Source organism: Balaenoptera ricei, chromosome 14, assembly GCF_028023285.1.
Source record: "Balaenoptera ricei isolate mBalRic1 chromosome 14, mBalRic1.hap2, whole genome shotgun sequence".
Taxonomy (NCBI): Eukaryota; Metazoa; Chordata; class Mammalia; order Artiodactyla; family Balaenopteridae; genus Balaenoptera; species Balaenoptera ricei.
The window spans coordinates 41,997,346-42,019,881 of NC_082652.1; the positions used below are offsets into that span (position 1 = coordinate 41,997,346).

Sequence of the window (22,536 nt, forward strand, 5' to 3'; positions counted from 1 at the left end):
CGTGTCTCTTTACACTGAACTTACCCGCTTTTGTCATTTCATTACCTATTTCCCACAATTTCCAAAGAATTCTGAAGCAGAAATATACTTAGCTCTTTCAAAGTAGTTTGGCTTAAGGAAGTAAAAAAAGAATAACCAGGCTAAGTCCTAAGCGACCGCTTTTAATGGAAGTATAAATTTTGTCGAAACCAGTTAAACTTGTTGCCTAGCAAATGGCATCAGCATCAGGCTTTGATGCAATGATTGCAAAGGAACCACTAAAAACACCTCAACCGAGGCTCCCAGATCGGACAACTTGTGAATACGGGGAGAGATTACTATTGCGTCTCTTGAAAGTGATATAGAGGCATCAAGAAAGTGTGTTTGTCTCCTTATACTATGCACACCAGCTGGCCCTGTATGTTGGGGTCAGATGCTTAAGCCTTGATTTCCTCATCTGTATAATGGGAAGAATGACGCAACCTCATGTCACAGCCTGAAGAATAAACGATCGAAATCTATTTGAGGGCAATACTGAGTGCACTTAACACGCAACATGTTTGCTTAATTTTTGGTCCTTACCAGAAACAAGCCCCAGACCCTGTGAAATGTATTTCTTATGATTTACACTTCTAGATGTGATCATTTATCAATCCATTACTGACAGGGAGTAGGAATTTGGTTTGAGATAGTACCATACAGCATTTCACAAACCAGTTGTTGGTGTTGGTAGTGATGTGTATGTGTGTGTGTGTGTGTGCGTATGTATGTGTGTGTGTGTTTTAAATTTAGGAAAATCATGTTTCATGTACAGAACTGTCCTGGAATTTTGAGCATACAAGTTTGTTATTTCGAGCCATTTGATTAAATTTAACCACAGGAAACTCTTCCAAGTCCTAATGAAGCGGCATTTACATCTAAAAAGGGAGCCAAGCCAAAAAACATCCTTTTCCAATATCTCTCTTTCAAACAACAGACTCCAATATAAGCTCCATGGTTTTCATTTCACTTTTATACCATCTCTCTGAGCTTTTGGAAACAGGTTAAACACAAGACAGGGAGCGGTGCACCAGTAGGTCTTTGGTGTAAAGGGTTGGCAGCAGTTCTACATACAGATATGTGTGCATGTGTACGTACACACACACACACTTAAATACACAAAGAAAACTATAAAAATTTATTTTAAAGAAAGGCCATTAAAAAATTAGAAAACTATAGTTACTGACAGAAAATTTGAATTTGAATTCAGATATCAGCCATATAATTTAAGACCTTTGAAATGAATGTACTTTTAGTTCATAACATAACACGTGATAGTTCAAGACACAGATTAGGTAAAACAGGCCTTTAAAGAAAGTTAAAATTACCTTTTCATTAAGAGAGAAAAGTTTTTTTGCCTCTAAACAAACCGATACAACTTGGAAGATTATAATTTTTTCATAAAAGACACATATACTTGCACACAATTTTATTGACTGTGTCATTACTAAGTTAAATTAAGCTGTTTCAATAACTGAAGAAGTTACAACTAACCGAAACAGCCTGGACATAGAATGCGATCTTATGATATTGCCAGGTTTCCAACATCACATTTATTCCATGCGATGGTGCACTTCAGCATAATAATGCGAGGATCCTAGGACGCAGCAGACACAGAAATAATGTCAAAAGCAATTCTTCACATTTGGATCTTACCACATCAAGTGCAAATAATGAACTTAAACATGAAAATGCAATTTGCTCCTTTTAAAGTATACATTTTTAACTCTTGCAAAAAACAACAAAAAAACCCCACCACATTCATTTCCAACGCCTCGAGGTAAAGAGGATGGCATCTATCACAAGTGCAGAGAATGTCTGAAGGATTTAGAAGCAATCTTTTCATAATGCTTCTTTGGGTGAGGAAGTAGAGTTATGAGTTACTCAAAATTCATAAAGATTATTAAGTTTACATCCTCACAGAAGATCTGCCACCACTGCATCTCTCAGCTAGACTGTCAGCATCCCTGCCCAACTCTACTGAGAATAGGTCTCTGGTTCAGGACATTCATTCATTTTGTGGCATTAGTGCTCCAGTGTATAAAACAAAGCTTCTGTCCCATTCAAAAATCAAACAAACAGAAACAAAAAAACCAATTGCCTCCAGTGGAACAAGGATACAATATCATAACTGAATTCAGGTACTCATTCCATCAATAACCCTGCATGGAAGTAACTTTAAAAGAGAAGTAAGTTGTTATTCCAGCAAGTTGATTCCAGATTATCAACTTGTGTGTCTGTGCCTGCTGGGCTATTTGAATGATTACTCTGTCCCTCAATGCCCTCAGCTATGACTGACCGGGCACCCATGGCCATGACCCCTCACGGTAAGGAAGCTTCCTAAACAACAGTGAGCTTTCCTGCTTGATGAATTCCAACCTCACAGCTCATCTAAACTGAGCCTATGGGCTTCACGGTTTTCCTTCTTACTCTCCGCATAGGTCTACGGGAAGTTATGAAACATATTTTTCTAGTCCTCCCAGGAGCAAGGCCAGGTTCACAATTTGACCTCAGAAACACAGCAGTCCTGCAAAGCCAGACAGTCTGATAGAACTGAGTATTAGTGTTCTCTGCCTGGCCCAACACAAACCATAACATGCAGCAGGGAGCAATGTTGCTTGTGGGAAATGACAAGCAATGGATCAGTGGGAGAAAAATAATGGGATTTAATCACATAAAAGTATCCCAGGCACACAGCTCCCTTTTCAACAAGCTGCCCACCTCAGGTGAGGGCACAATGTTCTTCTGAAACCAACCACTTATAATTTACAAGGGAGCTACCTAGCCAGATCTTTTGATCAGATTAAGTTATAGCATTCTGGGCACACCCAGAGATGCTCCTTCCCTCACGTGAGTATATGCACCTCCTAGAATAATTTTAAATGCACATACAAAAGCACCTATGTATGCATCACAGATGTCTTGGACGTGTGAGAAACGATCCCAGGAACAGGGCAGGCTCATGTGAAAGACTGTCACAGACTAATTAAGGACACTGCTGCCGAAAAAGGAAGGGTGACCCTGCAGCCTTATTTACACAATTTCCAGCCAGAGGGCTGTGAAGTGGAGCCCCAGTGGGGGCATTTCTATCTGAAACCCAAGGGCACCTGCATTAAGGAAACCGGTGTAAATGAATCCCTTTGCTCAATGACAGAAGGAAAGACACCAATACTTCAATTATCTTGGTATGGAATCTATGTGCCGACCCTCTTGGATTCTACATAACAAGACACAGTTATCTCTTATTTTATTATTATTATTATTATTTGCACTCCACTCTGCATTCATTTAGAAGGAGGACATTTTGTGGCAAGAACAATAAAGCTTTTTAGGCAGAAGGTAGTGATTCAAAAATTGCAAAACCTCAGCTTTCAAAAATAGCCTAAGTGACCTCTTGCAGTACTCTGGCCACTCTAGCAAGCAGGAGGCAACCCCTGTGAAGAGCGAATTCTGGCAAAGTTCTCTCTTCACAGATGATGCACAGCTTAAGCTATAATGAGTTTTTGGGTTACAAATGCTGAACGCATTAATATTCCTTGATGATAATTATCACAGTATAAGCACCTTTCCCAATGTGAGTAGCATAAAGCAACTGAAGCAGCATTTTCACTACATTTGAAACAAGCTGGAAAATGGGATTTTCTACTCTTGTAACCTGGGGTCAACATACATCAAGCATTGAATATTAAACACACCTCTATATGAATCCCGCATCCCTTTCCTACCCTTCTGCTTCATGTATACCTAAAGCTATCTCCTTTATCCATTCTTCATTATGAAATTCTTGATATGAACATACCTGTGACATACATTAATTCAAAAAAGAAATGTGTTTCCCCCCAATCACATGAATCCTATGTTTCTTCTTATGAGAATACAAATAGCACATAAGATCAGTAAGCCATGCTTTACAGATGAGATGTGTCCCTCTGCAGTTTGAATGAATACTGTGGTCACTGGCTGCATATAAAACAGGATGAAAATTAGAATTGAGCAAACAGGCTCCTAGAAGAACCAAATGCATCACATACAAGACAAACTACATACAGCCTTTATCTTTATACTTTCAAAACTCATCATACGCTTAAGCACTGAAGGTTTACATGTGAATTCTAAGCCACCAACATGATAACAGTCATGATGTCAGCAGCATTATTTACTGGCAATAGTTCGCTAAGGATCCTGGAAACCAATTTTCACTCCAGATTAAAAGAACAATTATTGTTATTTGGATAATAACCATCAAATAGTATAAGAAGAAAATGATAAAGGTGATTCATTATGCATTATATCGGCAGTATCTGTCTAAGATTCGGTGTTTGCCTAGCATACCCCAAACGGATGCTGTATAGACTTCACTTACTATACCCCAATTTCATAATATGCTCGGAATAAACTATAAATTGACTTTTCCTCATCTCTTGTTCTTCCTCTCTCTCTATTTAGTGAAAAAGAAAAAAATGTCTATTTTAAAGCTCAACTGATACTAGGATGGCTCAAAATCATTACAATATAAGAGCCTCCTTTTTAAAAAGCATGCTATAATATCATTTTAAGATTCTATGTAAATAATCCCAACAGCACTTTGACTTAACAGTGACAAAATGAAAGCCAGTTCGAACCCTTAATCCAAAGAATGGGAATTGATTTAGGTATTTTTTTAGGTGTGGATCTGCTGAACTCATTTGTACCGTGTTACCCACACTTCATTTAGATAATATGCCATGCTATAACTGCCTCAAGTTCTGTAACATCATTTTTACTTACGTGCTGCAAAAATGTCTTCAAATCCCATTTGAATAGAAGGCAGGGTTATGAGGGAACCTTTGCTAAATATTTAACAGCACCATCAGCTTATTAAATACTATAATGTGAGAGCCATGAAAACGTGATATACAGTGCTCGCCTTTTTTCTAAAACTTAATGCTTCTGCTCATTTTGAACACTCTGCAAGCCCATTCATCAGCAGAACTGATGCATTTTAAAAAGTCCTCATTTACTAGCAGATAAATGTGGTTAGAGAACGTTTTTAGTGTAGAAATGATTGGAAACCTACTTGGTTTTACTGTGCAAAATTTGCTTTGCTCTGGCCTAGGGAAAAAAAAACCTCACGAAACATTTAAAAGGCTATTTTGAAAGAGCATGCAAAGGAGCACTGTTTGAAATAAAAGAAAGTAGGGGGTATTCTTGGTTCACAGGAATATAAATACACCAAAACAAGGCAACAGATTTACAGACAGCTGATAAAGTACATGTATTCATCGAATCTGGAAATAGTATCTCAAATACACATCATAAAATGAGATTACCCATTGTGACGTTGCTTTTGACCATGACATTGTTGGCAGGTAATTTCATTTGCAACTACTCATAATTGCATTTTTTAGAAGAACGGGTTAATACAATTTTGCATTTAGTCTGTTAAGATATTTTTAACTAAAACTATGCTTTTTTTTTTTTTTAAAAAAAAAGTTAATCAGAAATTTTGTAGCCTGTTGCAGTGGGTAGAAAGTAGGAATTCTCTCTGAAAAGATATTTCTATTCACAAAGAGATACACTATAGTCTAATTTAAAGAACACCCCCTTTCCACTGGAGGCCTGCAGAGTGAGCGTTTATCCTGTAAACACTGTAACAATGATTATCTGTCCTCCCCTGTTCTCAGTGGAGACTCTTGCTTTGGAAAATGTCTTGTGGTGACTTACTAAATTCAGGCTATTTCAATTAGTATTACTGCACATTAAAAATTAATTGCATTACTGAGTGGATTAAGGTTTAAATTTCAATTCTACAGTATGTGCACTAGAAATGACAGCTAAAAATCAATGCTCCTTGGCCCACAATCGGAAGTGTGTACACTTGAACAGCGCGGGCCTGGCGTCACTGGCCAAGCAGTTTTAAAAGACTTGATAGTTCAATTGAAGGTGTGTCAGCTCTAATTCTACATTTTAGTTTGAATGCTGTACAGTAGCCCAGCCTCAGAAAAAGAAAAACAGAACAACAGTTGACCTAACCATTTGGAAAACCAAATGGACACAGGTACTAAAATTATGACAACAAAGGGATTAAAATTCGCATATAATTATACCCAGGCTAAAACCTTGCTCATAACTCTGTTTAATAAGAACACAGGATCCTTGACTTAAATCCACACTATTTTTTTTATTAGTTACTGAGTGACAGCAGTCGGTTGGGGGCAGGAAACAGGCTATTTTGTAGAGGCATTACTACTATGTACAACGCTCATAATAACTTTATTCTATGTTTTAAAGAAACCCAAGAAGATATGGAAAATACAAATCTTTTCCTTAAACAGCAATCCTATTTAAGCCCCCTTTATAAATTATTAAATCTCTTTGGGGGAAGGGACAAATGAGTTGATCATCCTGACGACAAATTTATTACATCTAGACAAAACGTGTGAAAAGAAATGGGTCACTTTTATTCACAGTAAATTTGTTCTTCTGAGAAGATGAAGATGAGGAACATTACAAACCAAGTCCACAGAGTAAAGGAGGATCAATAAAGGCCCACCAAGCCACCCAGGGTGTCTGGGTTTGGAACTGAATGGTGATTGGTATGTGCCTAAGAGAAAAAATGCTGCCTGCAATGTTCCTTAAGATGCCCTCTGTGGTTGCACCTGCACCGGTGGCCAAGAGCAAGTTCAGTGGCAAGAGAGTAAAGGAGATGGGAAGTAATAACAACAATAAAAAGAATAATCTGTTGCAAATGGACCCCGAGGTGTAGTAGTCATCCCCGTGCAACAATCACCCTTCACTGCAATTTACTGATGTGGCTTCATTACAATACAGCATATAAAGGGGCAACGTACAATGTGCACTCTTGAAAGCTATGTGGTTTGATGCAGCACACAACACCCTAGAAGGCACTGCTCGAGGAGCCAAGTCAGACTGTGCAAAAGTGAAATTACCTATAAAAAAATTAAACAGAGATGTAACATGTGTACAGCATTGTGATACATGGGCAGGGGGTGGAAAGAGGGTAAAAGGTAGCAGGGAAAGGTGTTTCCTTAGTGAACTATTAAAGGCATTCCAAATTCATCTGAATTAAAACATCCTTTGAAGAGGTAACAACTTCTAGCTTTGTTAGAAGGAAAAGATAAAGGATATGATGTTTCCTGTTTGGGAAATAGAAACTGGCACTCTGTTTCCTATCCTGATTCTTCATAAAATGAACTTAAACCATGTTCTTAGGTGAACTTTAATACGGCACATTCAGGTTACTATTATGCAAAAGGAGAACACGATTCGCTTCTCCCACTCTGGCCTGGCTGTAGTTCAAAGCCTTACTTTTCAGTCAGTGCCCAGAAGATGCTGAAGCAATGTGTTAAGGCGAAAAAAGAGCTTCTTTCCTCACCAAGGATCATTGAGTATGTCATTGGTTAATTCTTGTTCTATGCTCCTCATTAGCATGACTCTCAAGTTTCTGGTTATCATATCCGAAATATTAAGACATAATAACTATGAAGGTGCAGATAATTGGATATTAACCAGAACATACTTGACTGGGCAGGACGTAGGGCCCTGCTTAAACTAATCCTGAAATATATTAATCACCAATTAATGAAAGGGTTTTGAATTCATTTTCTATTATAGAACACCTCCGAGTATCTAAGCTTTTTCTAACAGAGTGACTTGGAATAACAGGATAGAAATAAAGAACATGGCCATTTGATGGTGGGCCTGAATTAATTCTTTACAGCCTGTTGTCAGGTAATCATGAAAACTATAGTTAAAGCCTTGATTACAGTTACGAAGCCTGATGCAAAGAAGAAGGGATACTTTTCAATGTTCAGCGGCCTTGGTTTAAATTCCAAATTTTTTCCCTTAAATGGCAGAGCCATAGCTAAATATTTCACCAGAGAGCTGTCATAATATTATCTGAGTCTTTCAGCCTAAGCAGACTGTAGCCCTCCAACCTAACAACAGATGTACTCTTAAAATAAAAACCAGTTAATGGGAGCCAGAGAGATCCAGCAAAGGCATGCTTTGTACATAGTAAACAGGAAGTACTAAGAAGGTGATGAATATATCGAGGGATAAAAACCCTGACTAAGTGGTGGTTGAAAAGTCACCACCACTTAGATGGAAATAAAGTAATGCTGAGAAAAGAAAATGGAAAAAAAAGGAAAAGAAAACAGAAAGAGGAACATAGAGAAAAGGAAAGTCATATTTCTCTAAAATCCACGGGGCTGTGAGATTGTGTCTGATGTGTCACAGATATTCTCCTAGTTAGGTTGTAAAAGCCCCCACTAAGCTCCCTGGAAAAACTTCTGTACCTATTTCAGTGAGTTAGAGAAATTGCTACCAAAATGCTATTCATCTTTTAAAAAATTTCCAAGTACAGTATTCTCACAAAGAAATTCTAATACCTTTTCCAACTTAAAAGGTGTGCCCCCCAGATTCTCTGAAAAAAACTTACATTTTCATACACAAACTACTATATATAAAACAGATAACTAATAAGAACCTACTGTATAGCACAGGGAACTCTACTCAATACTCTCTAATGGCCTATATGGGAAAAGAATCAAAAAAAAGAGGGGATATATGTATATGTATAGCTAATTCACTTTGCTGTACACCTGAAACTAACACAACATTGTAAATCAACTATACTCCAATAAATTTTTTTTTTAAATGACTTACATTTTTAAGTCAGAGAAAACAAGGTGTTCGGATGAATGCAACGGAAGCAAGGGACTGAAATGATGCCATCTCTGTTTTTCCTGCCTTCAGTCACTTAATTTGATGAAAATAGTTAAGAAAACTCCTGTTATCTCAGGGTTGTGAAAAAAATTCTGTTCTTTGTTGAATTTAATTTTAATAATTCTTAAATAAGCACTCACGGCAGATGAACTAAGATATACACAGGCAAGTCAGCCCTTTTATCAACAATTTTGCCATAGAAATACACAAACATTTCAATGGCTCTTCATTAGCAAACAGATCAACAAGTGATATTTTAATGCCTGACTTTATTCCATCTCTGTGGGGACCGTAGTTGAGAGTGTGATGTACAGTACAGAGAAAGGAATCATCAGCCACAGCGTCCCAGGGCTCTCTCCATTGAGGACTTCGAAGCCTCTGCTTAAAGAGTGCATTTAATTGACTGATAGACAGTAGCTTCTTTGTTCACAGAAGACAGCGAAGTAATGGCAGCTTGAAAATCGTACCATCTACAGGGTCTCCTGAGACTAGTAACAGGGGGATATGTGTCAGGAATAAATAAATAATCTAATTATTAAGCCACTTCCTGTCAAGTTAACTCCAATTTGTTGGCTTTTGAAGGCAACAAAACGAGGCATTTTTCCTCATTATGCTTCTCTTTTTATACCAGTGGTAATCACAGGCGGATTAAAGGGTGCCTGATTGGTTTTTTTGTCAAGGAACTGAGAAGCAGCCAACAGTACAGAAAAACAGAGTTGGGGTTAGAAGAAATTTCATGCTTGTCTCCTTTCCAGCTCCCTAACAGCCCACACGGCCGCCCCATACAGAGCTGCCAGCTGTACAGCAAATGCGTACCCCTCCAACTGAGGCCTACCGGGCCACAGGCGCCATCCTGAGAGCTGTGAGATACCTTGCAATCTTGGCAGGTAGCTACTGCTGTCATAGGCATAATTCTAAAGGTGACCTAGGAAGCCCTATCAGCTCACCAAATGCAACAATACGAGCAGCTGAAGTTCAACGCCTACTCTCCATATTGGCTCCCTTTCCTTTGTTTACTGCTATGATTGGCCCCCCAAGTAGGAAATAACCTATGGAAATAGGTCATCAGAGACCTTTTCTTTTTATGTGTCTGAGCCGATCCTGTGGAAATAGGTCACGATGCCTATGCGTATGTGGGCCTGTGTGTGTGCGGGGATCGATCTTTTTATCTTTTGCTGATGACTCTCCCCGCCCTCCGTTCAGAAATGCTTTGCAAACTTCATGCAGAAACAGACACCCACACTTGATAAACAACATATCAAACGGTGAGTGGAAACGGATATGCCCGTGGCATATTCTACTGCAAGTCAAAGGAGAGGACAAAACCGGAGCCAGAAGCCCTGCCAACGTCTCTCAGACAGTCACATGGAACCTTCTATCTGGCACAGACTCTGCCCAGCGTCTCTGTATGGAGCTTAGGAAGGAAGGCTGGCATCCCGTAATTCTTCTTGGGAACAACGTTCTTCTGAGGTCTCTTTTAGGACGATGTGTTCTAAAAAGTAACAAGAAACTGTATCTTCCACCTGTCGGTGGGCTCAGTGAAAACCCCCAGGCTCACAGAAAATTAACATCAGGAGAAATGTCTAAGAGGCTTTCTTAGGGGCTTGTAAATTAGAAACTCCACTAGCTGCCAGTATTTTTACTCTTGTAAATCAAAGCTGCTGGGTGCAGGCTAAAACACAAAACAAGGATAAACATCCTGATTTGTCTTTTAAAAGCTTAACACTGAAATAATAGAGAGGCTCAAAGATTTCCTTGAAAAGTTGCTTCCGAAATAAGAATCCAAATAATCAAGATGAGTTCTTGAAAACTGTACCTTATTCCAAACAGATTTTTTTTTTTCTTTGAAAAGATCTTTTTGCTTTCATATTAAATTGTCTTTGTTTTTAGAAAGGCTGATGGTAGCGGAGCTTGATAATTTCCTGTGTCACCACTTTGCACTTGGTAAACGGTGTAGCTATGTTCTATTTATGCCTGCGTATGTCCTTTCTGAATACGTCTTGAATTTTTGTTAAATTGTGCAGATAATTAAACCCTCTTCATATTTACAGTCTGCTTCACTGGTACCATGAATTCTGTTTTCAGTTACTGTCTGCAGATTCCCTCTCTGAACAATTTCATACGAAGCAATAACACTTCATTTTACATACGTTTTATCTGATGTCCCCATACAGAGCTGCCAGCTGTACAGCAAATGTGCGGTTCTCAAACTGAGGCCTACCAGGCCACAGGCGCCATCCTGAGAGCTGTGAGGCACCTTGCTGTCACTGGCAAGCTTCCGTGCTGTCACTGTGACCATCACTCCACACTTCATACAACTTAAAATCATCTGATTATTAGAATTTGTGGCCCACACTCCATTTTATCCTTTATTTAATCTATCCCCACATCACACATTGGTTTAAATGTTTTGGCTGCTTTACAAATCACGCAGCCATCTGCACAGTAGGTGTGACACCATTTTTTAGACAAAAGTTACGTGGCAAACAAAGATAAAGTCATTTGAGATGCTTTGGTGTTTGTTATTCTGCCTGGTTCACTTGGACCAACTCTAAGAAATAAATAGAATTATCTGTGTAAATCGATGAACATCTATAAAAAACAACACCCAGCAGAACACAGAGCGTGCTCCATTACCTACGTTAATATCATGACAGCTGAGGAGAGATGACCTGGCCCACTTCTCATCTCTCCTGTACAGATGGCTATTAAAGAGAAAGTATCCCTTTTGTATGGTCCATGTAGAAACCCTTTATGGGCTTTTCAAATAAGCCAGCATTGCCCACATGAGGGTAGCTTTCTGTTACCATTAAACTGCCCAGATTTCATCTTTTTTAATTCAGCTCTGGATGAAACAAGCCAGTATTTCCACATATTTGCTTGTTTCTTACTTCCCCGAGTTTTGTAAGCAATCAACTGAAGATGACTTAAAAAAAAAAAAAATTCAATAGTCTTCTCATTTAGAATTCATGTAAACTCCAGAGAACCTAAGGACTTGGAGCTTCTTAGGACAGTGCAGGTAGACACATATCTATACACCCACACATATATGCACTATTGTAGATTCATTCTATTCATTTTTTTAAAAAGCAGCCAATGAAAGCTGAGAGTGTAAAGGGCAACATGGCTCTTTATCTTCCTATGCAGAGATCCATATCTTTGGATATTTCCCCTTCAGACACATAAAATCCAAAACCATTATAGGCCTCAAGATATTGGTTTTAGTCTATTCTAAAGCAAGAGCACTCAAGCTGAAATGTTTCAGAGGTGATGCTGAATGTCACAGAACTATAATGAAGATTAGTACGTAGCGCACCATCCACTAAAGAAATGGAAAGAAAAGAATGCCATTTGTGACCCTGGGCACCAAACAAATTGCAGAACATGCGGATGTCACTTGCCACAAGCACAGACTAAAATTCCACCACACTGTACAAAACTGGCCTATGCATTCCTTTTGTCTTGATATCAGCCCTTCATAGCACGTGTAACGTAATACATAGGGTAGATATCTTCCCACGTGCACTGTGGAAAGCTTGAATCATTTCACGATCTTTTAAAAATTGTAACTATCCATAAAACACTGAGTATTAGAGATTTGAATAAAAATAGTTAATATCTATGCATCTGTGTTTTTGTATTAGTTGTCATTCACAGTCCCAAATTCTAGCTTTGCTTTTCTAAAAGATAAATACGTTTGCTTCATCCAAATACTCTAAGCATCGCCCTTGATCTGGGACATGTTTGTTAATGACTATTTGTGGATTTTCCTATTTTTCCGCAGAAGAGTGTACTCTGCCACCTTAGATACAATTTTGCTATTACATCACTCGTCTTTCTGATCAGATGAAAAACAGGAAACAAAAATTTATTAAGTAATCATCTCTAAGTCAATTTTTAACAACAATTCTTAGGTAAATGGTTTATATTCATTCCCTTCATATTCTCCATATGAGAACTATGAAAGCAAGGGCTGGAAATAGCCATAGCTATATAATGACCACTTGTCCTCCAAAGGCCATGACTGTAGCCATCAATTCCAAGGATAATGGTATTTCTCCCCTTTGATCATTTCTTTGTCAAGCTGACTGGCCTTCGATGGTGAGCTTACTGCCGGTTGTCTACCACCAGCCGCTCGCAATTTGCTCCCTCCGTTTCATGAGACAGTTGTCTGTGGCTGTTTGGAACACATTGGTCTCTTTGGGGATTTATGCGCTAGTTGCAATGCCAACCTCCGTAGTGATCGAAATTTCTTTCTAACTAAAATAGATAATTAGAGGCTGGTAACTATTGGTCAAGAATTATCAGAGTGAAAAAATTAAGCTTCTCATAAATAGTTCTTGGCAATGTCATCTCTTTGTATTGTCGCATGCCTAACAACCCTTTATTCAGAGCACTTACAAATTTGCTCTACTGCTGTTGAGCCTCATAATTTTATATGAGGCAATCCCTTTCCTGGGTTAAACACATTTACATTCTCTTGTCTCATCACGATCTGTGCTAATCCATACCAAATAATAATAATAACAACAACGATAATAATAATAACAGAAATCTCAAAGAGGAAAAAAAACAATAAATATTTACTGTGCTGATAAGAAGAGACAAGTGAATAATGAATTAAAGGACACAGTGCACAATGGCTTCTTTCTGTATTTTCAGGTCAAAAGCCAATGTAAACTATGTGAAAGGAACAAAGGAAGACAAGAAAAAATTTCTCATCTGTGCAGACTTTAAAAGAGGGAAATCTTTTCCCCAGGAAAGCTGTTAAAATGTTTCGTAGCTCTTTGTGTGTGTGTGTGTGTGTGTGTGTGTGTGTAAAGAAGAAGAGAAGAGAAACCTCTAAATAGCCACTGGTCTGATTTCTTACTGAAACTGTGTCAAAATGCAATTGAGACTGAGGTTTTCTTTTTTCCTTAATAGACATAAGTCAAATCCCGAATGCATTTTTATTGAGTAATTATTCCTGCAACTCAAACCATGTGTTCACACCTAGCTGCAAAATGGCACTTATGCAGAACATCTCCAGTGTATACCTGGTAGAAACACTGATGGTTTTCCTTTCACAAATGTCCCTGGCCAAAAGCCTGAGACTAGCATATCCAGAAAGAAGCGTGGAGGTTCCCTGACATTGAAATTGCATTAAAACATGTGGGCTATGTAGAAGCAAATGCAAATGACTTGGTCAAAGAAGGAATTTAAAGTTACACCTCACTGAGTCATCTGCAGACCTTGTTTTCCATCAGGTGACATAATCTTTCCCCAGACTGACTGAAATGGAAAACAAAATCTGTGAAAACACTATAGACCCTCTTAACAAAAAGAGTAAGAGGCTTTTCAGATAGCCTCTAATCTCTCTTCCCTGCTAAATGTCTGGTTGAGATTATTTTTTGATTAGACAAAAAACATACACAGATACACAACCTAAAAATACCTACCCTCAACGGAGGTATTTTAGCCAACAAAATCATGCTGCCTGCCTCATTTGAAAAACTAAGCATCACACTGGGATTTTAAAAAGGGATATCTTAGCTTTGGTGACATCCTCCCCTTACACATTCTCTCTCTCTAGATATTAACAACGCGAGGAAGTGTAGGGACTTGGATGCACGGTCAACAGATGTAACAATTAAATGGATACGATTCATTTGTTTGGGCCTCAAGTGCAAGAGAATTACATATTTTATTATTAAAAAATAGCATGAATATTAACTAACTAGGCCCTCTGTGAAAAGGAATAGAATTTGCTTCTCTGATGGAAGGTGAATTGTTAAACGCTCAGATCCCAAGAGGAGACGAGTGTCATATTAATCCACCATAAGGTAGAGGGGGGAAAGCTTTGGGAAAGCACTAATGATGCAAGGAATATTGAGAGAAATACTAAGGGAAAGGTATAAAGCAATTTAAAAAAAGGGCCAGGACGAACCAATGAACGTTTTGGACAAATGATACCAAAATCAAGAATTCCTCTCACGCTCAACATTCCATTCAGATTCTACATGTGCAAAAGAACATTAATACTGTGTTGAAAATATATTCCATTTGTTCATCTGGGCCCTGGGATAAATAATGAATCCAGAACCAGAAACATGTTTACACAGACTAAAACTAATCAGAAGCACAACGATTCACTAACTTTTCCACAGGCTGCAAACTTCCAAGAAATATTCTCACTAAAGCCCATGTAAAACTGTAGCATAATGCAGAACCATGAATGACTCTCACCAGTAAACTCTACTCAAGAAATAAAGAGATGGAAAATATTAACACTCATTATTTGGAAAGAAGAATTCATTTTTTCTAACCCATGACGCCCCCCACACCAAGTCCATTTTGAAAGTTTATATAGAGTATTTTTTTGGAATCCAAAATAGAAAGGAAAATAGAAGAAACATTTCAATCTCTCTTACACATTGTTATTACCTTCTAAACACTCAGTAAAACTGTCAGTGTTATTCTGACACATTTAAGAATAGGCCATTTAATGTATAAGAAAATCACTAATAATATTAGTACTTAAATCTCGAAAATATAGAGATAAAGTGACCAATATTTTAGACCAATATTTTAGCTCTTAGGTATATGTTCCATTTTGCATAATTAAGCAGTTAGTCTTTTATAAACCATAATCCTCCTAAAGACCATCATTTGAAAACTATAAAGCAAATCCTATTGAAAACCTATTAATAAAGTTTCCAACATTCTTTTGACTTCATTTTCATTAATATCTACAAGAGCATTACAAGTTTTGTTATAGCTGGTTTTAAGGATCGGTAACTATAGTTGGAGCAACCCTTCCACTGTACGTTCTCAGAATGCAGTTGATTAGTGTATGATAAAACTTGTTTACCCCTGAAAATGAGTTCAGAGTCTAAAATGTTGAATTTTCTTTCCTTTCTTAGAGTTTGATAGTAGGAGACCATGAGGTTGATCAGACTTTTAAAATATTATATCACAATTATTTACAGTATTATAAAACACCATGAAAGGAGTATGAAATAAAAAACTCTCATAGTGTAAAAACACAAATGAATGACAAAAATAGTATAAAGTAGTAGCAATTGCCATTTTACTAGTAGAAAAAGATCTGCTTGATAAAGTTTAATTGGCTGGTAAAATTCTTAGTGTTATTACTAAGTGCTTATCAAATTAAAAACATAGGAGGTAACCCCAGAGGAATTAAGGGATAATGGGACAATATGAGTAAGTGAAAAAATTATCCTTTTAGTTCTAGCCCATGTGATAAATGCAAAATCCCTGAAAACAGTGGCTTAGAGCGACTTCAGAGATCTTTACCCAAACCGCTTTTACAAAGATCTGTGTAAAATTTGGTGGGGAATAAAAAATGATGACTGAATTCTTAATGTGATCTTTATGATAATGATTATTTCCAGGCTGTTGAAACCATACATATAAAATTATTTTACGGCAATTTAAATTATTTATGTTTCCCTATCACAAAAACTCACCATTCTACATTTTGATACAGATGCTTAAGCAACACACAGCACTGCCATTACCATAATAACTTCTGAAATTAAAACCTGTCTAAAACTCTATGGAAAGCTAACATCCAGTTCATTAACCATTCCTGTTAGTTTTCAATAATGCAAAAATGATTAGAAGTTTAATTTGTTAATCACCTGTGTTTTGACTGGCAGTAGATATATAATCCTCTCCAGAAGTCTAAACTAGCCCTTGCAGAAAATAAAATGTGCTAATGTCTTATCAGGCCTAATAATAGTAATAAAAAAATCAATCATGCTTAGGTAAATCATTGATGGTTGAACAATTAATTCATCTTTAACTCTGCTTAATTATATAGGCATTGATGTACACAAGGAGGAGAAAAATCTATGGGTAACAATGTTTAGAGTGTCACTCACCAATCATGTGATTTGCAACATGCACCTGAATATCCCATTCATTGTAGAAAACCATCTGACACTTGATGCACTGATAGGTCTTCTTCTGAGAAAACAAGTATAAACAGAATTACTTAGACACATGCATTTTTTAAATTTTAATTTAAATTTTTAAAAAACCCAACCCTACCTACTCACAGCATTTTCTTGAGACCTTGGTCTCATATATGTTGTTAACCAAGCTTCTGTGAGGCCACTTGGGCAAAATTCTATGTCCTTACTATGACCTTATGGCTTGATCCTAACACTCTGCTTTTAGTTGCAAACAGTTGGAAGAAACGAGGGCACATAATTATGGCATAATATATGTTTAAATATATCTAAACTCAAAAACAGACGTTGGTACTAAAAAAATATCTGTAACACACGGCTGAGTTTCAGAAACCGATGTCTTTGAAGATCAGGCACACTTTCATTCTGACCAACATAACTGTGGTGTTGTTTCTAGATATTTGTAAGTAAAATAGCCAATAAGTTAAGATTCACAAAATGTAGCTAAGCGATTTAGAGACGATAATTTTTAGGTGAAGTATGAAATTTAGATGATGCTTCAGAAATTGCTAAGTACTAGCATTTAAATACATATCTTCTATAAAGAAATCATGTCATATTGAACATTCTAACACCATTTTATCATTTTACACAAAAGTCTTGTGGATAGAACAGGATTTATTATAATTCTTGTATCATAAGTAAAGAAACTGAGGTCCAGAGAAGTAGAAAAATGTGCCTGATGTCACAGGGCCACACAGCTGGGAAGAGAAATAAGCTCTCTTGATTCTAAATGCGAGGCTCTCTGATAAAGGCAGCTTTTATGATTTCACATCTTTATTATTGTGTCCCCTATACAGCTCAGTACATATTAGATGAACTCAATAAGTAAAGTACTGCTTAAGTTTTCCAGAACACAGTTACATAAATGCCTTTATGATGAAACTTGATATTTACAATTAAAAACCACCTTGGAAAACAAAATAAAGCCTTATGAAATAATCCATTTGAAACGCTCCCAAAAGTGAGAAAATGACATTTGTAAAATCACATCAATGACAGTTTGTTAAGGCATTCTTATAGAATTATCACTTCATCAGCAGTCATATGAAATTGTTTTACAAACAGTAGCAATAGAAAATATCAGTCTGTCAACTGCAATTAATTTTAAAGAACTCAACAAAATCAAAGTTAAGCACAAAAATGTAAATGCTGTTAATGTAAAGTTTTCTTAATTATTGTCACTTAACATAGTATTTGCTTCCGTAACAGAGGATGGTATTCCTTGAAAAACACAGCAGTGCAGATGTTATTTCCAGTGGAAGGTTTCTATATAATCTAACAGGCTTTGTACATTAGGCATGTTGTGAATTGAGTGTGCTAGGTCTAAATCTAACACGGACTTGAAAAACCCTGACAATCACCAAGGAAGATTTACTGCACTGAGCTGTTTACAAGATGCTTTTGATGGTAACATATAGAGCAACATGTGTTGCGTAAATAACATCTATCCCTTTTTTAACAATATTTCCCTTTAGAACTAGTTAGAAAATATTTCTTACTCCCAGATGACCTACATTATATATTGTTTATTAGCATGCTTCCAGCATTATTCCTGATATGTGACCTTGCTGAAAAACAAAGAAACATAAACTTAATGGCTAGTCTTTTCTCTTGTTAGCAGAGTAAAACATACAATATGTCGAAAACTGTCTCCAAAAATGATGACTGATGAATATGTTGGCAGAATATACTAGGGTTTTTTTTTTTTCCTGGTCTAATAATAAAGAATAAAATCACTTGACAAGCCAAAATAATAAAATACCAGCACTTACTATTGCCTTCAAAATGAACTGACACATTTGAAGATCTATGTTTATAAGTTTTCTTTTATCATTGAAAGAAAATGCTTTTGTCACTACTGATAATTCAAATACTAATGCTACTCTTAAGACAACGTCCAAAATGTTACTTTCTATTCTTATTAACAAAGTCATATTCTGATCTACAAGCTCCTAAATTTGGGGCTAGATGGAGTAAGAATTTAATGTGATCAAAAACAATATACCATGGTCTTAAAATGCTGCAGCTTAAACTTCATCTCACTGTACATCTCACATTTCCCAAATACAAAGCAGTGATACACCAGTTGGGATGTGCTGTAGTTTTCTTTTTAAAGCCATGGTATAAAATTCATATTTACCCTCAATTAAAAAAAAAATTTTTTTAAATGACCTTCAAAACATTCCTTATTGTAATTATAGACTCTTCACAAAATATTTGAAAGACCCCTGCCTGCCCGCTTCTCTCCCATACACCATCTTTCAGTAAAGTGGTTATAACCTCTGAAAGTGTTGGCCTTGCGGGGCTCATTCCCTTGGAGGTAAGGCCATTCCAGCTCTGTACAGCTGAGGTTATGAAGGAATTCTTCCTCATTCTAGGCCCAAATCGACTTTTCACCCATTGGTCCTAATGCTAGGCTCTGCAGCTATAAAGAACAGGCTGAACTTCTTGCCTAAAATGACAGTGACATGAACCCCTTTTCAGACTGAAAATAGAGTTATGGTGTAAGAAATGCTTTGAGCAACTTTCACTATCCCTGTTACTTTCTTCCAAGTCAATCTTTTAACCAACAGAACCCCAAATTAAGCATAATACTCCAGGGGTGCCCTGACCTGTGCAGAGTACAGGACTGTCACCTCCCTTAGAACAGCTGCTTCCATCTATACAGAAGACAACAACAAAAAAAAAAGTCAACTGAGATCATTTCTTTTAAAAGCAGATAAAAGTAGAAACAGAACTTCCATTGTTTGGGCCCCAGATTGGCCTTTATCAACGCTTAAGTTGTCAATTTACTTGAAATGTTAATTTAGTACAATTTTTAAAAGAGACTTTTTTTCATTAGCCTTTTTTAATGTGCTACTTGGGAGTGGGGTTGTCATTTCCTGATTGTTCTCTTTTGTTTTCTGATACTGATAGATGTAATTATCAAGGATACAACTTTTTCCCAGCACCTCATTATTTTTGATTGATTTTGAGAACAATTTAAATGTGCCTTTTTGACACTCTTGTTTTCAGTGATACTCTGGTTAAGGTACTCAGAGACTTTCAGAAAAGATCATCTCATAAATTAAAAAAAAAAATGATTAGGATCTCTAATAATGTATACTTTAAAAAACCACATTATTCTGATTAACCTCCCTCCCCATTCAATCTATATTCCATTAGGACTTAGGCTTCACATTTAGCCTCATCGAATTAAAAAAATATATATACTTTGTAGTTGTAATTACTTTGATTTTTTTTTTAAAAACAAAACACTGAGTGTAAAAAAAGAAAATCAATGAGTCCATAGTAATCCTCAAAAACAGAAAAGGAAAAAAATTTCAGTTGCCACCATTAAAGTGACTATTACATGAACCTGTTGTCCTGAAAATTGGTAATTAAAGGCACAGAAGCATCATGACTTTTCAGAAGGTAGTGTAGTTCATGCCTTTTTGATGAGGGAAAGCTCTTTTTTACCGAAGGCTGACAGTAAGGGATGACAAAATTAGAAATTCACCATTTTGCAATGCCAATAAAATGGTCCAGGATAATCATTAATGGATGCTAAAACTATTAGGAGAAACGTTAGTCTCAGAGACACAATTTTCATCCTTTGATAACAGCAAAGAGAAAGATGTACCTTTCCAGAGACTTATCTGGTGGCAATCACTGTAACCAGACTATTTAGCTTACCATTACTAATAAGGGACATTATGTGTCTCTCAGTGTGATGCAGTATGAAGTATAATACATCATAATAAAGTATTCTTATCTAAAATGTATACCTGAGTCTAATTAAGCCTTTAGATGAAGCATTCTAATTTTTGGGAAATGCAGGGATAGAGGAACAAGTGTTTCTTTGAGGAAAAAACATTACACAAATCCAGAATAAGCTTCAAAACAAATCAAGAATATTCTTGGCCTGTTATCTTCAAAAAGTTAACGTTTAAGGGGGAAAATAACTGGAGAGATTGTTCTCAAATGAAAGACAGAAAAAAGACAACTATTTAATGTAGTGTGAGGTAAATACAATGTGTGGTTTCTGAACTGGGGAGAAAACAGCTATAAAAAGGTTTTTGAGGAAACTGGGGAAATCTGAACATCAGCTGATTATTAGACAATATTGAGGGATTACTACTGTTAACTTTCTCAGATGTGATAATGGTATTATGATTATGTGAGTAAATGTCCTTTCTGTTAGGAGATGCATACCGAATATTTAGATGTGAAATGGCATGATGTTTGCAATTTACTTTCAAAAGATCCAGAAAAGAAGAACATATATAGTCATACACAGATAAAGCAAATACGGCTAAATGTTAACAATTATTAAATCTAGGTGCATGCTTGAACATTTTCGTAGTAACAAACAAGTGGGAATAAATGAATAGGGTAATTCATAATATGTAGTTTTGTCAACATTAAATCCCATCCCCCTGTTCATTTTACATTCCCACACTTGGTGTACACCAAAAATAATTTGTGCTTAGTTGTTATAAATACCTTTGCAAACATTTTTGTATTGTTTGGAGGGATTCTTCTGATGTTTGTTTTTTACGAATCTAATGTATAAACCCTAAGAGGGCAGGAATCATTGCTGACATCCATTTCTGTAGTAAAGTAATAACAATTCCTTACAATTGCATCATGCTTTACAGTCTATAAAAACTCATATGGGTGAAACTCACTTGCAACAAAACTGTGAGAATAGATAAAAGAGGATTATCCTCATTTACAGATTAATTAAATGACTTGTCCCAAGTCATGAAGGTTGTGAATACCATAAGTAAGGCCAATATTCTACCCTGTCTCCCACTCACTGGGTTTTTTTTTTGTTTGTTTTTTTTTTTTTTGGCTGCATTGGGTCTTCGTTGCTCTGCGCGGGCTTTCTCTAGTTGCGGCAAGCGGGGGCCACTCCTCATTGCGGTGCGCGGGCTGCTCATTGCGGTGGCTTCTCTTGTTGCGGAGCATGGGCTCTAGGCGCGCGGGCTTCAGTAGTTGTGGCGCATGGGCTCTGTAGTTGCTGCGCATGGCCTCTAGAGCGCAGGCTCAGTAGTCGTGGCGCACGGGCTTAGCTGCTCCGCGGCATGTGGGATCTTCCCGGACCAGGGCTCGAACCCGCTTCCCCTGCACTGGCAGGCAGACTCTCAACCACTGCACCACCAGAGAAGTCCCACCCACTGGGTTTTAACACAGTTTAAACTATGATCGTTCGCAGGCAAATTTACAATTGCATTTTAGGTGCATTTTGAAAGAAGGCTCTCCTTAGAATTGTTTACTGCTTTGGTCCTTGACAATGCCAGGGATGGTATGAGACTAGCTGATGACACTGAAGGAACAGTTTCTAGCCACTTTCACCGTAGGCTCCCAGTCCCAGACCCTTGACCAAGATCCACCGGGCAGAACTGGTTCCCCAAAGTCCCCCAGTTGCTTCAAGATTTTCTTTTGCTCTCAGTGTCTTGAAGTTTTATTGTCATATTTTCAACTGTATATTTATGTTTATTTGTCCTGCTCAATACTTACGGAACAATTTCAATCTGAGGGTTCAGGTATGTCTCCAATCCTGAAATCTTTCAGTGACCTTTTCTTCAGTTTTTAGGTCTCTCTCACACACTTTCCATTCACTGCCACTGGAGCTCCTGTTAGACACAGACTGGAGCCTCCCAATCTATCCTCCGTGTATCTTAACCATTTTTTCATTCATGTTTTAAAAATCGGCTTGTCCTCTGTGTTCTGGTCTAGGTGATTTTCTCTGTACTTTTACAAACCATTGGTTCTCTCTTCACTGATGTTCAGTCTAGAGTTTATCCTATCTACTAAAGCTTTTATT

General features: G+C 37.1%; 1 protein-coding gene across 4 annotated transcripts in view; it reads right to left on the reverse strand.

Moving 5' to 3' along the window:
• The window catches only part of ZNF521 (zinc finger protein 521), a 280,444-nt gene that overhangs the window by 115,860 nt on the left and 142,048 nt on the right, over positions 1-22,536 (reverse strand). For 3 of the 4 annotated variants that reach the window (XM_059894811.1, XM_059894809.1, XM_059894808.1), the window contains one exon: positions 16,632-16,716. In XM_059894811.1, coding sequence (XP_059750794.1) covers positions 16,632-16,716 — 85 coding nt within the window. The remainder of the gene's footprint in view (positions 1-16,631; positions 16,717-22,536) is intronic. The other variant, XM_059894810.1, reaches the window with a different exon arrangement.